The 15,309-nt window shown below is 58.4% G+C and overlaps 1 protein-coding gene across 3 annotated transcripts in view; it reads right to left on the bottom strand.

Moving 5' to 3' along the window:
* The window catches only part of CABLES1 (Cdk5 and Abl enzyme substrate 1), an 80,205-nt gene that overhangs the window by 39,073 nt on the left and 25,823 nt on the right, over positions 1-15,309 (bottom strand). For 2 of the 3 annotated variants that reach the window (XR_013961382.1, XM_080683407.1), the window contains exon 2: positions 2,759-2,830. The exons of the other annotated variant lie outside the window; for it this stretch is intronic. Coding sequence is in view for 1 of the 2 variants with exons in the window: in XM_080683407.1 (XP_080539533.1) it covers positions 2,759-2,830 (72 nt within the window). In the remaining variant the exon portion in view is untranslated. The remainder of the gene's footprint in view (positions 1-2,758; positions 2,831-15,309) is intronic. 3 annotated transcript variants of the gene reach the window in all.

Raw genomic sequence — 15,309 nt, 5'->3', positions numbered from 1 at the left:
CCTTCTCCACAGGAGAGCTTCCTGGGCCGGCCAGTCCAGGACAGTGGCCACAGCAAGCTGAGCAGGACTGTGAGCACCTTCCCATCCTGAGCACCTTCCCAGACCCAAGGAGGAACACCAGCTGCTCCCTGCCTCTGGGCCTGCAGAAAGGGCTGCAGGTCGGGGGACACAGCCCCCCAGGCCTCTGCAGAAACTGGGAGTCATCGGTGGCTGTTGGCACCAGCAGGGGAAGGAGGAGGGGCACCAGGCAGTCCCCATGGACCCAGACAGGCTGGAAACGGGGGCGGCGGCGGCTGCCATGTGTGCGCAGGTAGAGGAGGTTTTCTGGACACCTAGGGAGTCCGGGGCCCTTATTTCTAGGACACTAGGGAACCACCAGCCAGAAGAAACCCCCTCCTCGTCAATGCTCAGTGCTCAGACACTCACTAACAAACTCTGATGCACCAGAGAAACAAGACTTTGGAAAGGAGAACTTAACGAAGGTGCTTTCTGTGGCTCTCAGCGCCAATCGAGCTGCCTGGGCTCCCTCTCAAGGAGCCGTGTGCTGTCTTGCGTTTTTTCAGCATTCAGCTCCCCCCCCAGGGAGCCTAAGGCGCCCCAGAGAACCATGGTGTTAGCAACCATTGCCAAGGAAACCGAAGACTGAGCGCGTGTTGTGGCAGGGTGAGCAAGAACGAATTAATTTAGAAACGGCCTGAATTAGCATGTAAACATCCATTGTAAAACACACACATGAAGTGATGCAAAATTAAGTTGGGGTGGGATTAAATTAAAAGCTCATTTAATGAAAAATTAGCTCTTTCTTGTTAGCACTGATTACAGGACACACTCGGTTACGCAAAAGGCTTTTAATAGGTGCCTTGGAGCCACTCGTTCAATGTGCTGAGTTTAAAAGCAAGTTGGGCATTAGCATTCCACCCCCGTTCCCCCAAAACCAGTGCCATTAACGACAGGTTCATTTCACAGAACCCGGGGGCTGGGAGGACCGCAGCCAGCAGCCCCGTGCCCCTCCCGTTTTACAGATGGGAAGACTGAGGCCCCAGCGAAGCTAAGTGAACATCCAAGGCCATGTGACCGGTTTGTAGAAGAATCCAGCCAAGCCCTCAAGCCCCCTGACTCCTAACCTAAGGTCCCCTCCTGCCATGCTCATTTTATTTCCTAGGAACAAGGAAATTTCTAAGAAACAATTTTTAATTAAGAAAGAAGTCCATGGGAAAGTGAAGACTTCTTAAACTGCCTTGATTCCATTGACTTCTGACTGTTGGGTTTGGACAAGATGTGCTGGGAGCTCAGCAGTTTCTGGAAGAGCTGAGGGAGAGAAGCCGGCCTCACACTGCCTGTGTGTGCCACCAGGGGCTCAGCCTGGGCCGATTCTGAGAGGTGCAGGGTGACGGGCGTGTGACAGGAGCGCCGTGCCCAGCGCCTCCTCCTGGGCCCCTTCACCACCTGGAGCCCCTAAAGGGGAGCGACGTCTTCCCACCGGGCCCCCTTGGCGCACGGCCACAGGCGCCCTGAGGACGAGCTGCTCCGGCCCTGGGACACCAGGGCTTTCAGCTCCGTGCACCCGTGTCCCGTGTGTGGCACCTGCTCCGACACCAGAGCCGCCCGGTGCCTCCTGAGCACCGCCCCCGCCCCCCTTACTGACCACCTGGACCAGCGCCAGCCCGCACGGACCTCAGTGCAGCTTTTGCAGCTCTCCCTCCGGGAAGCAGCCCCTCTCCCAACTTTTACAACCGTGACGACGAAGGATGCTCGCACACGCCGCGTCTGTCACGCAGCTACACGCCATTCACCTGGGACGGGCCCAGAGGTCACAACTGTTTTCAAAAAGACATCCAAGTGGAAAGTGAACCGTCAGCCCCGCTGTCTCTTTGGAATAAAGTCAATGATGAGACTCAGGGGCATCTGACACGTTTGACCCGACCCAGGCCTGTCCCTGCTCCACCCTCCGCCCGGGTGGCCTGTGCACAAGACCCAGGACCTGGGGTGAGGCTCTGGGCCAGGAAGGAGCCGGCCCCAGGGTGAGCTGCTTCCCTCCACATCAGCACCTCCCAGGCCCAAAGGGAAGGGCCCGAGACTCCCCAATCCTGACCCACAGCCCGACACACGGTGCAGGCGTGGGTTCCTGGAGGAGCTGGTGTGAGCTGAGGGCACATCCTCCGCAGGCCCCCGACCGCTGCCACGCGTGTCCGTAGGCCAGCGCCCAGCTCGCTCAGCTCCTTCTGCAGGGGAGCCCCCACCGGCCACCGGCTGGGCGGGTGAGTGCTGCCTCCTCCAGGGGGCGGGTGGCAGAGGGGGTTAGAGGCGGCGGCACAGCTCAGCACTGCAGTCACCCAAAAAGGGGCCTGCCGGCACCTCTCATCTCCAGGGAGAAACGGAACAGCCCCGGAGCACGCACAGCTCCCCTCACACGTTGCCCAGCACCTGGCTGCCCAGGGCCCCGCGGGCACCGTCAAGCAAGCCCGGGGCTGTGACGGCTGCGTCACTCGTCACTCGGCACCTGGATGCGGCCCACGCTGGGCTGGCTTTGTCGCAAGCAGCTTTCCCAGGGAAGGGAGAAGGGCCCCCACATGCCCAGGGGGCGATTCAATCCTTTTCCAGTTCTCATGGCCTCAGGGCAGGGGTGTCAAAACAATGACCTGGGGCTCAGAAGGTCATTTTAAACACTTAAGTCTGCAGATCAGGAATTTCAACTTTGGCTGTGACCTTGTCCAGCGAGCCATTTACACACAGAAACGCAGGCCGGACGGACACTCACCTCCGCAGGGGGGCGTTCTCCTCAATGTCTTCCAGCGTCTCCAGGGAGGACCTCTGGGAGATGAGCCGGCGTCTGCAGAGAGAAGGGAGGAACCTGGGCGTTAAACCCGCCTTGTGAAAGGGACCAGGCGCTTCTGCACGTCTAAGAAATCAAGTCCAATGAAGTCGGATGAAAGCTCTCTCCACGAGGCCGCCGTGCTCCCAGCCTGCACGGTACAGGCCAGGCCCAGCGTGCCGTCCAGTTCCAGGGCCGCGTTGTGGCGACTAGGGAAGCGACTGCTCCCGTTTATGCTGCCATTTTCCCGAGACCAAAAAAGACAAGGTGGCTCTTACAGTGCGCACTCGGGCGCCGAGCGTCAGACAGCGCTGCGAAGTGTCCGAATAGTTAGTAGTCTGTACAAGGCTACCTGGTAAGTATTGCATTTTAAAGCCGTGTTAAATAAAATCGCAATCAGGGTGCAGTAACACCATTAGGATGCAATAAAAAAGTGACGGTCTCTGATGGCCATGATTTCAAAAGCCATTAGAAAAAAGGACGACCTATTCCCTCGTGAGAGTGTCTCAGAGACCAGTGAGGCACATATGGACACGTTTATCTTTTTTTAAAAATGTATTTAATTGATTTTTTACAGAGAGGAAGGGGGAGGGATAGAGAGTTAGAAACATCGATAACATCGATGAGAGAGAAACATCAATCAGCTGCCTCCTGCACACCCCCTACTGGGGATGTGCCCGCAACCAAAGTACATGCCCTTGACCGGAATCAAACCCGGGACCCTTCAGTCTGCAGGCTGATGCTCTATCCACTGAGCCACACCAGTCAGGGCTACGGCACGTTTAGACAATGCATTTGCTCCTTCCCGTTGCTGAAGAGCTGCAAACCGCCTGCCAAAGCCTCCTCAACCTCGTTTCTCTGGAGAACAGGCCCAGTTAACTGAGACTCCCTGGTATGGGACGGGGCGGGGCGGGGCGGGGCGGGGCGGGGCGGGGCGGCTGAACTTCACAGCGAAGCCACCTGAATAAGGACCTCATTTCCTGTAAGTGGTGTAGCTGAGGGGGTGCAAAGAGTCTGAATGGGTCTCTCTTTACCTTGAAAAAAAAATGGGACTAAAATTAGAGGGATAATTCTATTTTTGTATTACAGTTGACAAAACTTAGGTAAGAACATGCAGTTATAACTACGTTCCACTTTGTTCTAAAGAACAAAAAAATATAAAGTGAGACACTCTGAAAGCTCATTTCCACAAACTATTTAAGGGCGCCATCAACTTTCTAAGAGCCTTTTCTAATCTTTGCTATTCCAGTGCTTCCTAAATCGCTCATTCCACACGCCCTCCTCCATCGGCGAGCTGACGAATTTGTGGGTGTGTGAGCACCAAGAGTGTCCTCATGACCCAGGGCCTTCTGCACGGCCTGACCTTCAGCTCTGCAATGACTCACAAGAAACTTCCCGACGAAACTGCAATGCTGCCCGATTCCCAACGGTCAACCAGACCGGAGGCCACGGCTACGGGAGACGCTGGTCTTGCCTGCAAGGTGCAGGGGGCCTGAGGGATGGGGAGCTAACTTTATAGGCACCCCTGCGACTCGGGGCTCGGCTCACGGGACCCTAGGACAACAGCTCGCCACTGTGACTCGGAAGTGTCCAGGCCACAGCTGAGGCGTGGCCGCTCCCAGTCCTCGGCCAGGCTGGTCTGAAGTCCCAGCGGGACAGGCCGACGCCAGCAGGTCACACCCCTCGCGGCAGGCCCGCACCGCCTCATCCAAAGGCAGGGCAGTTCCACAAGGAGCGTGCGTGCCCATCAGCCTTGGACGTCCGTCCTGGGGTTGGAGGCTGGGAGCTTAGAAAATGCTTCCTCCTGGAGCCTCAGTCTCCTCGCCTATGAGATGGGAAAGTGCGAGGAAGAAGCAGAGACGCAGGAGTCCTTGGTGCAGGGCGGTCACTGACATGCAGCTACTGGGCTTTTGATGGACACTCGTTGCCTCCACTGGCGATGCACCCTGACTTGCCTTCTCCTCCAATGACCAGGATCAGGGGCTTCCTAGCTCTGCCAACCCCGATCCCAGGCAGGGCAGGGTCACCCCAAAAGGCCTTGTGCCTGAGCTTACCTGGGACCCTGCTCCTTCTATACAGGTACCCACAGAGCATAACTCACTCATTGGCCACCTATAAAATCAGCCCCTCCCCTCCCCGGGACTGTTCCTTTAAATTGGGCCGACACGCTTCCCTTTCTCATGAGAGCAACTAGCAGCGTTGTCTCCGAGATGCACAGCTTGGAAAGGACCAGCACGTTATACAGAGACCGTCACTGAGCACCATGGAAACAGATGCGGGGCTGCCCTTCCTGCACAAACAGGGACTTGTTGGCTGCCCCGAGGGCCTGCCCCGTGGTGGGAACACAGGGTGCTCACCTCTGCCCTCTGCCCTCTGCCCCCTGCCAGGTCCTCCCAAGCCATGTGGCACCCTCTCTCCTTGCTCCGTCCTCGGAAAGCCCGCAATGGAAGGAAAGAAGGCTCAGGGCAGGTGCCAACCACACCAGCCACGTCTGACCCACCGCTGAGCCCACTGCCAGGCAGACTCCTCACCACCAGGTACAGCCAACAAGCGAGGTCTGCACGTTGTCATGATGGACAATACCTCGTCTTGGACTACAAGATCCTGCCCTGATGAACCACAGACAGCCAGCAAGAGGCCGGCAGACTCAAACAGCAGCCCTGGGCCACGCCATCAAAGGGAACGGCTGCGTCCGGTCCTCAGAGCGAGTCCTCAGGTTCCGTCTGGTCTGACAAGGACACTCTGGCCCCTCCTCCCGCCTTAAGCACATGGAGGCCAGTGTGGGCCCCATGCAGCGCCCACAGGTAAGGCCACCTCCCCGAAGCCCCGGACTCCTCCTGGAACGCCACCTGGTTCTTGCTCCACTCGGCCGCCGGGACAAGGCTGTGCACCTGGTGGACACACTTGCACCCCATGAGTCCGCGCATCATCGGGGCTAATGGTCCATCTGTGAGTGCAAGTCCCTGTCCCTGGCCCGGCTGCTCACAGTGGAGGCAGAATAAACCCACTCGTGGAGGCTTAAGGAAGGTCACTGGGAGGAGAAGGAACCCAACAGGAATGCGTGTGACAGGACGAGGCGAGGCAGGACCACGGCCAGTGCTCTCAAGAGCCTCTTAGCACAAAACCGTCACTGGCTCCATCTTTAGGGCAGGAATGTGACCCACCACCCACACTGACCACCCACCACCCACACTGACCACCCACCCACGCTGACCACCCACCCACGCTGACACTGACCACCACCCCCACTGACCACCCACCCACACTGACCACCCACCCACGCTGACCACCCACCCACACTGACCATCCACCACCCACACTGACCACCCACCCACGCTGACCATCCACCCACACTGACCACCCACCCACCCACACTGACCCCCCACACTGACCACCCACCACCCACACTGACCCCCCACACTGACCACCCACTCACGCTGACCACCCACCCACGCTGACCACCCACCACCCATGCTGACCACCCCCCCACGCTGACCACCCACCCACACTGACCACCCACCCACGCTGACCACCCACCCCCCACACTGACCACCCACCCTCACTGATGACTGGGAGCAAACAGCCCCCAGCCTGGTCTAAGCTCGGTCGTCGTCCCGATGAACAGCACCCGGGACCCAGGAGAGTGAGGGGAGGTGGGAGCGGGGCCCAGGGCGCCTCCATCAGCATCGGGAAAGAGGGTGTCTCTTCTTGGCCGGGTGGGCAGAGCCCCTGGGAGAGAGGGCTAGCGTGGGCAGGACTCCGGGCTCGCTGCTGTCCCTGCTGACCGGTGAGGCCAGGACAGGGTGACCGGGGACCAGCAGTGCCAGCTCCTCATGGCTGATCCCCTTGTGGGGTAACCTGGGCAGCAGCTTAGCCCAAAGACCAGTGTGAGTTTGTGGGCACCACAGGGGCCAGCTCCAGTCTGAGAGGGAGGACCATACGATGAGGAGGGTGGCCCGTGGCCTCCGTGTCCAGGGAGGAGGTTAGACTGGATCTACGCGCTTCACCTGGTGCACGCCGGACCCCAGGGAGCGTAAAAATCTCCGGAGGCAAAACCAATTCCGAGGGCAAACACCCAGCCATGTGGGCGAAGCATCGCTACCACCTCTCCTCACAGAAGGGCCCTTGCCCACGTGCCACGTGGCTCTAACCCCCCCACCCCACCCCGCCCCACCCCGCAGGGGCCCCTCCGGCTGTGAGAGGCCACACGTGGGAGGAAGCACAGGCTTCACGGGCACCTCAGTCACACATGACGGTGAGCCGGGTCATGATCACCTCGGTGCGTCCAGACAGTTATGATGACAAAAAACCCAACCATAAAAGTAACTTATTCACAGTCACATGACACCCCACACTCGTAATTTACTTGCTTTGTCACTGTGTCTGTCTCCCGCTGACCTCCTCCCGCCCTAGACGGACTGACCACACCCGACTGTCAGCTGCTCCCGGAGGGACACCTCACCTGTCTGGCCCCAGGGAGGAGCCTCTCAGCAAAGGGCAGGCGCTCAGCCAAGGCTGAGTACACTGGGGACTCCCTCGTCTGGAGGGGGGGGGGGGGCAGGGGTCTGTGGACTTCCCCAGAGACCTCCCGACCTCCATGCGATGGCTCTCTGCCCACGGTGACCAGGGGCCTCCTCGTCCACATACAGGCTCCCTGTCTGTCACCCGAAGTCGTCCTCAGAAAGCCCCCGACCCCTCACTACAAGCAGGACAGGGAGGCAGACACCGTGCAGGAGGGGCGGGTGGGGGAGGGACAGCCCCCCACTCCCAGGCACAGCTGTGCAGTGCGCAGGGGTGAGGTGGGATCTGTTTAAAATGCATTTCTTCTGTTTAAGATCATTAAATGCTCATTTTTCCAAGTGGAATTTTATACGTCTCACTTAAAAAAAAATCAAACCAGGCCCGGCTGGTGTGGCTCAATGGTTGAGCACTGACCTATGAACCAGGACGTCAGGGTTCGATTCCCCAGTCACATGCCCAGGTTGTGGTTCAATCCCCAGTGTGGGGCGTGCAGGAGGCAGCCGATCCATGATTCTTTCTCTTCATTGATGTTTCTATCTCCCTCTCCCCTTCCCTTCCTCTCTGAAATCAATATATTAAAATTGACATTTAAAAAAATCACACCAGGAAATGCATCAAGTAGAAACTGAGGGTGAGCTGCTAACCCCAGGGCCCAGAGTTTGGTGTGCCTGTCAGTCATCAGAACCGTGAAAGGGAAAGGAAGGGCTGTCTTTCTAAACACAAAGGCAGTGAGGAAGAACGCCGCCCTGGCACAAAGCTGGAACCTGGCTCGACAGGAGCGTGGGGGCCGGTAGGAGCGTGGGGGCGGGTAGGAGCGTGGGGGCCGGTAGGAGCGTGGGGGTGGGTAGGAGCGTGGGGGCCGGTAGGAGCGTGGGGGTGGGTAGGAGCGTGGGGTCTCGGGAGACAGCAGCCGGGAGGGAATGAGGCTCCTCCCCAGGCGGGAGGCGTCCCCGGGGTGGGCACCCCACTCTGTCCAGCTCTGGCTATAGGTGAGGCTGCAAGAAGAGCAGTCACATAAAGGGCCCTGGTTGGTGGCTCACACCAGCTTGTGGGGAGGGGGGTGAAGGACCAGCAGTAGGATTAGGGCTCCAACCTCATCCCCAAGGTCTGGTGATCCCCGAGTGCCCAACAGCCTTCCCCACGTGGAGCTGCAGGTGTGGGAGCAGAGGCCTGAGACCACTCTAGGGGCGGGAGAGCTACCAGGACTAGCCCACTGCCCAGGTGGGGCAGGTGCTGCAGGGCCCAGCGAGGAGGTTGGGGGGGGGGGGGGGGCTGTGGTGGTGGTGGTGGATGGTGAAGGGGCAGGACAGCGAGGAGGCGGGGCCTGGTGGTGGTGGTGGATGGTGAGGGGGCAGGACTGTGAGGAGGCGGGGCCTGGTGGTGGTAGTGGTGGTGGTGGTGGATGGTGAGGAGGCAGGACAGCGAGGAGGCGGGGCCTGGTGGGGGAGGGGATGCAGGACGGTGAGGGGGCGGGGCCGGCGGCCAGCCTACATGCCTCCTCGGAGCCTCCTTCTCTGACTGGAGTCAGGAAGTTTTCATCAAGGGCCCCACCAGGGCCCAGCAGGAAAGGGCTGGGGCCACCAGCCTGGAAAGCAGAGCTGCCCTTTAGCAGATGGTGACCCCGTAGCAGGTCCTAAGATCGTCCCACTTCTCCTCAGACACGTTCGTCCTGGAAACTGCTCGGCACAAGGGCTGCGGAAGGGCAGGGCTGGACTGCACCTTGTGGACCAGGTCCCTGCAGAGAAGAAGGTCCACCCCCAGGAATTACACTTTCCCCAAACACCAGGCTCTCTAAGGCCAAACGCCCCTCTAAATGCCACGGTTCTAGCCGGCGTTTCTCTAGCAGCTGAGCTGTCGAGGCCGCAGCACCACGCTCGCTCTCCGGACTCCGCTGCTAAAGGATGACAACTTGGCTCGAGATCTGCCAACTCCACAGCCGGGACTCCAGATGCTCATGGAGCAGAAGTCAAGTCAGATTGTGTTCACTGAAGGAGCAAACTGTTTGCAGCAACACATATGTGTTCACAGATGAAGACAGAAAAGGCAGCTGTCGCCTCTGAGCAGACACCACTGTCTCGGAGCAGAAGCGCCTTGGCTTCGGCCTGGCGACGCCTTCTTCAGACACGACTTGGCTCACTCCGTGGACCTACGCTTTGTCTCGTAGCCAAGCCGCTGATGAACCTGAGTGTGGCCTTGCCGGCTCACCTGGCAGCGGCTGCTGGATGGGCTGAGAGGAAATCCCAAGGACAGCGCGGGCTCTGACACTGCCCTGCACACGGCTGGGCAGGTGACCAGGCTGCAGCCACCCACAGAGCACCCTGTGGGCCCGTCCACCCTGCAATGGGCACCCAGCTGGCGGCTTGTGAGGGAAAAGCCGCCTGGCCCCACGGCACTTCTGTGCCCAAAGCCGGACCCACACCCAGGACACCCACACCCAGGACACCCACACCCAGGACTCCCATACCCAGGACAACCACAGAAGCATTTCAACTCCCCACAGTCACAGGCGTCTTCCTTGTAAAGGACGAAAAATAGGGTCACCTTTAAGAAAAGGAGAGATGCGTGATCCAGGAACGGAGGAAACGCAGGAAACGGACTTGGAGTCTGGCTGTTTTAACGTCTCCAGCTGACGAACCAGGCACAAGTCAAGTATAACTCCACACAAAACTGCCCGTCCTTGTTCGACTGCTTCCACGTTTTCACATGCGGGTCATGGAAACAGGCCCGACTGTTCACAGAGGACGGACACAAAGGCACTCGCTGCCCGTTTGCTTTTGTTCTACGGTCTCATCAGACTCGTCAAATTCTGGAAAACCAAGGTGTGAGGTCATCGCGGCGCTCAGGGCTTTGAGAGAATTTAAAACCTGGCGGGACTCACGCCGCAGATCTCCCAGGGCCCCTGCCCACGCACCCTGTCCGTCCTGCCACTTCCCACCTGGAGACGCACTTCATTCCCTCTGGCACAAGTTCAAGGCCGCCAAAAGGCACCTGCCCAGGCTCCCAGACGCCTTGGGTTTCAGGAGAGAAAGGGGGGGCCACGGGTTGAGTGACAGCTGACTCTCCTGCTCAGCCCCACCCCTCGGGCGGAGCCTTGCCCTGCAGCTGAGGGAGCAAGCTGAACAAGCGTGCAGGAAGGAGAAACCAGAAGCAGTTGTACTGGGGAGGGCGAGGAGGGGGGGGGGGGAGGGGGGGGCGCGGACGGAATCAGGAAAGCCTGGGGTCTGTGAGGCTGATGAGCAAACGGCCTTGTCCTTGCTACATCACATGCTGGATGCCCACTGTGGGGGGTGGACACGAGGGGGGGGGGCCAAGCCAGGACAGGGTGCGGTGTGAGGGATACGCAGCAACGGAAAACCACTCAGAATGAAGGGCCAGCTCCATCGTGGAGGAACAAGAGCCCATTGAGGCAGCATAACCAGTCCCAGGAGTTTGGGTCAGCTCGTGTGCGTTCCTGGTGGGCATCAGCGTTCCAGGAAGCGGATCCAGCGTTCCCTGTGCAGGGCTCCCTGCGCCAGGTGGGGAGGGTGGCTGGGCGTCCTGCATGTGGACGCAGAGGTCACGGTCAGGACAGACAGGTGTGGCGCGTGGGAAGCAGAGGCAGGCACAGTGAGCTCACAGGGGCCAGTTTAACGGGAAGACGGGCGAGTACCCCTGAGAAGGACTGCCCAGACCCATATGGACGGCTGACAGGTAACCCAGGAAGGACTTCTCACACACACGCTCCCAGGAGGGGCCGACCCCGATGGAGCAGCCAGTGTGTGTAAGGCCCGGAGGACTCCCCGAGCAGAGTCAGGGCAGGAGCCAGCAGGAGCCAGGAGGCAGCTGGGCTCCCAGCAGACCAGGGCCAGTTCTAGAGGGAGCTGCAGAGACCCCACGGGCCAAGTGAACACCCACCGATGAGTGGGGTGGGGCTGGCACCAGCTCGAGTGCTGCACATGTGTGTGCACATATGTGCACGTGTGTGTTGCTCATGTAGTGTTTCTTCTGAGACCAGAACAAGGAGGTGCCCGCAGGACTGATGGGGGGGTTGGGGAGGAGTAGGTGCAAGCAGAAGGCTGAGTTGCTTCCTCAGAGGAGGCTGGCGGCAGCCTCCCAGCCCCCTGAAGGTTCAGTCCCGGCCCGGCCTCCGCGCAGCCCAGCCTTCAGGAGCCGGTTTCATCCAGGACTCTCGTCTCTGCACTCAGGATGGGCCGTCTCTGCAACACCCACCTTGGCAAGTGGTGGCCTCGCCTGCAGTTCTCAATCAGGGGCTTCGGGGTGCTTTCCACGAAGGCGGCTGCATGCCGGACACTTTCTAGGCCAGACAGACCCACATTCATTTTCCATCAGAAACGAAACGTGGGGTTTGCAGGCGTGTGGCACAAGGAGGAGGCCACACGCCTGCCCCTGGCCCCGTCCGGACGAGCTGAGCTGTCAGTAACCAGACCAGCAGGGCCTGGGGCAGCGGTCGCTGCTGAGGGCATTTATTTACCGGGACCTTCAGGAGCTGCCTCCCCACAATCCCCCCCCCCCACCCCACCAGTCTCTCCCTTGGTTTCCAGCATGACCCCGCCCTGTTCCGAGGGCCTTCCATGGAAATGGATTTTGACAGCTCGGAAACAGCATTCGATAATTTCTAGCAGATTCACGATGGATGGGATTTCGTCCATCGTTATTTTGCAGTTTTTCAGATTCACGGTGACCAGTGTTCAATAGCAGCTCATGGAAATGAAGATTGATGCTTCCTTATCCACCCAGCTTCAGCCAACACATCCCTTTTCCTTCCAGGAAATGAGCTCATCCCTTCCTGAAAACCTTTAAAAAAAATGCCTCGTTTCTCCCTGACCACTGAAGTCTATTCCCATTGCTGTACACGGAATGGGCACAGCGGAACCCGACTGCACGGGGAGTTACGGGGTGAGGGATGCCTGAGGGTGACCAAACCTCACTTCAGAGGAAACTCAGAATCTGCTCCATCCACCTGCACCGAGCCCTCCACCTGCACCTGCTCTGCAAAGCCGGCCTGACATTTCCTGATTCCTGTATGTGGTGTCTTCACCGCATTTGGAAATATTCCTATCTGAACACTTGCAGAGTGACCGCCTTTTCTCTGGTCCCACACCCGGATCTGCACGCTGACCGCACGCACCTGGAGGACAGACTGCTGTCGTCCTTCTCCGAATCCCCTTCCACGAGCAGAATGTTCCCTTGGTGCCCAGCACACCCTAAGTGCAGCATGGACAGTGCCCACGGCCCCCCGCCAGGGGCAGGGGCGGCTCTTCTCTCTCCCGCAAGTCGGAGGAGCACGTTTCTGAGAGACTCTCCCGCCCCGAGAGCCTCAGCAAGACGCACACCCCGCCTCTGCGAGGAAGAGGCCCCAACAACGCGGGGCCCAGAGAGCATCAGCCCGCGGGCCTCACTTGTTTTTGAGCATCAGAACATGGTTGGTTTGACTTTCAAAGTAAGCCTTAGGCCAACCCTACACATAACCTAGAACAATGACCAATGTTGAGAACATATGAGAATAATTATTTACCGTATACATCTGAATGGACACTTTACTTGTAACTCAATCACTCTTAGAGCAACAAAGTGAGTTTGATAAACAGTAAATCTTAAACCAGGAGTTGTGACTGGCACTTCTGGTCCTTGGTCAATCTCAGCACCTACTTATCTTCTGGTCTCAGTTGTACATATGGAGATAATCCCAACGGACACAGATGAGTAGGTGCCGACCATTTTCAAACATCTCAGGGTCCAATCCAATTCAGTGTGGAGGTGAAGTTTAGCTGCACAAAATCACATGACTCTGGCAGCACAAGCTAACTGACGTGTAACGAATGGACAGGTGGTCACCAGTGCGACAGGGCTTGCTGTAGAACACGCCGAGTTTAGATTTTACTGCAGCTTTAAAAACCTTTGTGTCACTAGATATGTCTGTAAGTATATAATGTGCACACATAAACGTCAAACCTCAAAATGTTAAACGGAGAATTACCCCATGTGTCCTGCAACTCCATTACCAGACGTAACCCCAGGACAATGAAAGCACACCCACACGAAAGTGTGGACACGAATGTCCACAGCAGCAGCATTTACAACAGCCAAGACGCGAAAACAACCCAATGCCCATCAGCGGATGAGGGGACGAATAAAATGCACTATTATTCAGCCACAGGAAGGACAGAAGTCCTGACATCTGACACGGAATGGATGAACTTGGAAACACTGCCTAAACGAAAGCAGCAGCCACAAGCGGCCACAGAGCGTAAGATGCCACGGGCAGGATCCACCCAGTAGAGGCCAAGCCACAGACCGAAGGAGATTCGTGGCTGTGCAGGCCTGGGCGTGGGGAGTGGGAGGAATGGGGCGTGACCGCTAATGGCCATGGGGTTTCTCTTCTGGGTGATGAAAGGAGTCTAAAATTAGATACTGGCAACTGTCACACAACTCTATGAATATTCTAGAAACCACTGAATAGTACGCTTTAAATGAATGGCGTATGAATTACAAACCGTTAAAACAGTTGTATGAAATTTACACATGTCAAACTTACATACACAGTTACAAAACTTATCCTGCCTAATAAAGAGGGAATATGCTAATTGACCGCCATACCTTCACAAAGATGGCGGCACCACAGTCAATAAGGAGGGAATATGCTAATTGACTGCCACGCCCTCAAAGATGGCGGTGCCCACAGCCACAAGATGGCAGGCCCAGTCCCCTCAGCCCCACCGGGGCAGCGGGCACACGGCCCAGCCGCTCCACGTGCCTGCCTCCAGAGTCCCCCAGTTCCCTCAGCCCCCCAGCTGCCCAGGGCCGGCCCGAGGCGCAGGTAAGCCTCGGATGTCGGCTGCCCAGCCACGCAGGGCCACCCGAGGCTCAGGTAACCAGGGTCGGCCGAGGCTTGCGCTGCCGGCAGTGGCAGCAGCAGAGGTGTGATGGGGCATCGCCTTCCCGATTGCCAGGTTGCCTCCTGCCCCTGAGGGCTCCCGGACTGTGAGAGGGGGCAGGCCGGGCTGAGGGACCCCCCCTCCAGTGCATGAATTTTCATACACTGGGCCTCTAGTGTATTATAAAATGTGTATATGTAAGTAGACATACTTTGGAAAAAATACACGGTGACATGAATCAGCCATTTGTGGACCGCCTAACGCCCTTGCTGAGACCCTGGGGCTCTAGATTATAAAATTCTGAAAACAACGGATTGGTTCCGTTTCCTTTGATTAGCACCCCAGAGGCTGAGCTGGATGGACCCGCCCAGGCCAGAGCTAGATGGTGGGAGTGAGGACCTGCCCAGACCCTCTCATCGCAGAGCCCCCCCTTTCCTTTCTAATGTGGGGGAGGGACTTTCAGCCGCAGGCACAGGTGAGCATGGAAGGCAACTCATCACGTTCCCCTGGGGAGCCTGAAGCTGCATCATCAAACCTGCTGACAGCCCCCGTCCACCCTTCTCCCTGCCTCCCCACAGGGCACAGAGGAAGCCCCACTGCACACCCCAGAGGGGGTTTGTTTGGAGGCTGGGACACACGTGCAGACGCTCTTCTTGGAGAGGCAGCATGTGTTCCAGGAGAGCCGCAGGCGGCACCCGGGAGGAGGAGGAGGAGGAGGAAGGCAGTGCCTGTCCTGGGCCTGTCAGGGTCCGTCCGGGGAGGGAGGGGGAGTGGGCAGCGTCATCTCTGAGCAGCTTGTGCGGAGCTCGGTGGAAATGTATGGTCAGTGCGGCTGCCTCCCCGCAGACACTGGCCGCCCGGTGCAGGCTGCGCAGGGAAGGTTCCCAACAGAGGCTGCGGCCGAGAGCCGAGCCTGAAACCACGCGATCTTCACTCAGATGTCATGTGCAGTCCACTAACTGCTTCTCTGGCAAAAGCCCACCCAAGGGGTTGAATGGCCCCTTTGTGCCAGGGCTCGGGGACGGCACCACACGGTCATGATGGAAAAGAACAATTCTGAACTCCTTGCGAGTTGGCGATACACCGTTTTCAACCGACGTT

Source organism: Plecotus auritus, assembly GCF_963455305.1.
Source record: "Plecotus auritus genome assembly, chromosome: 8".
Lineage (NCBI taxonomy): Eukaryota > Metazoa > Chordata > Mammalia > Chiroptera > Vespertilionidae > Plecotus > Plecotus auritus.
The sequence above is the reverse complement of the archived record's forward strand: the minus strand, read 5'-3'. Positions and strand labels throughout refer to the sequence as shown.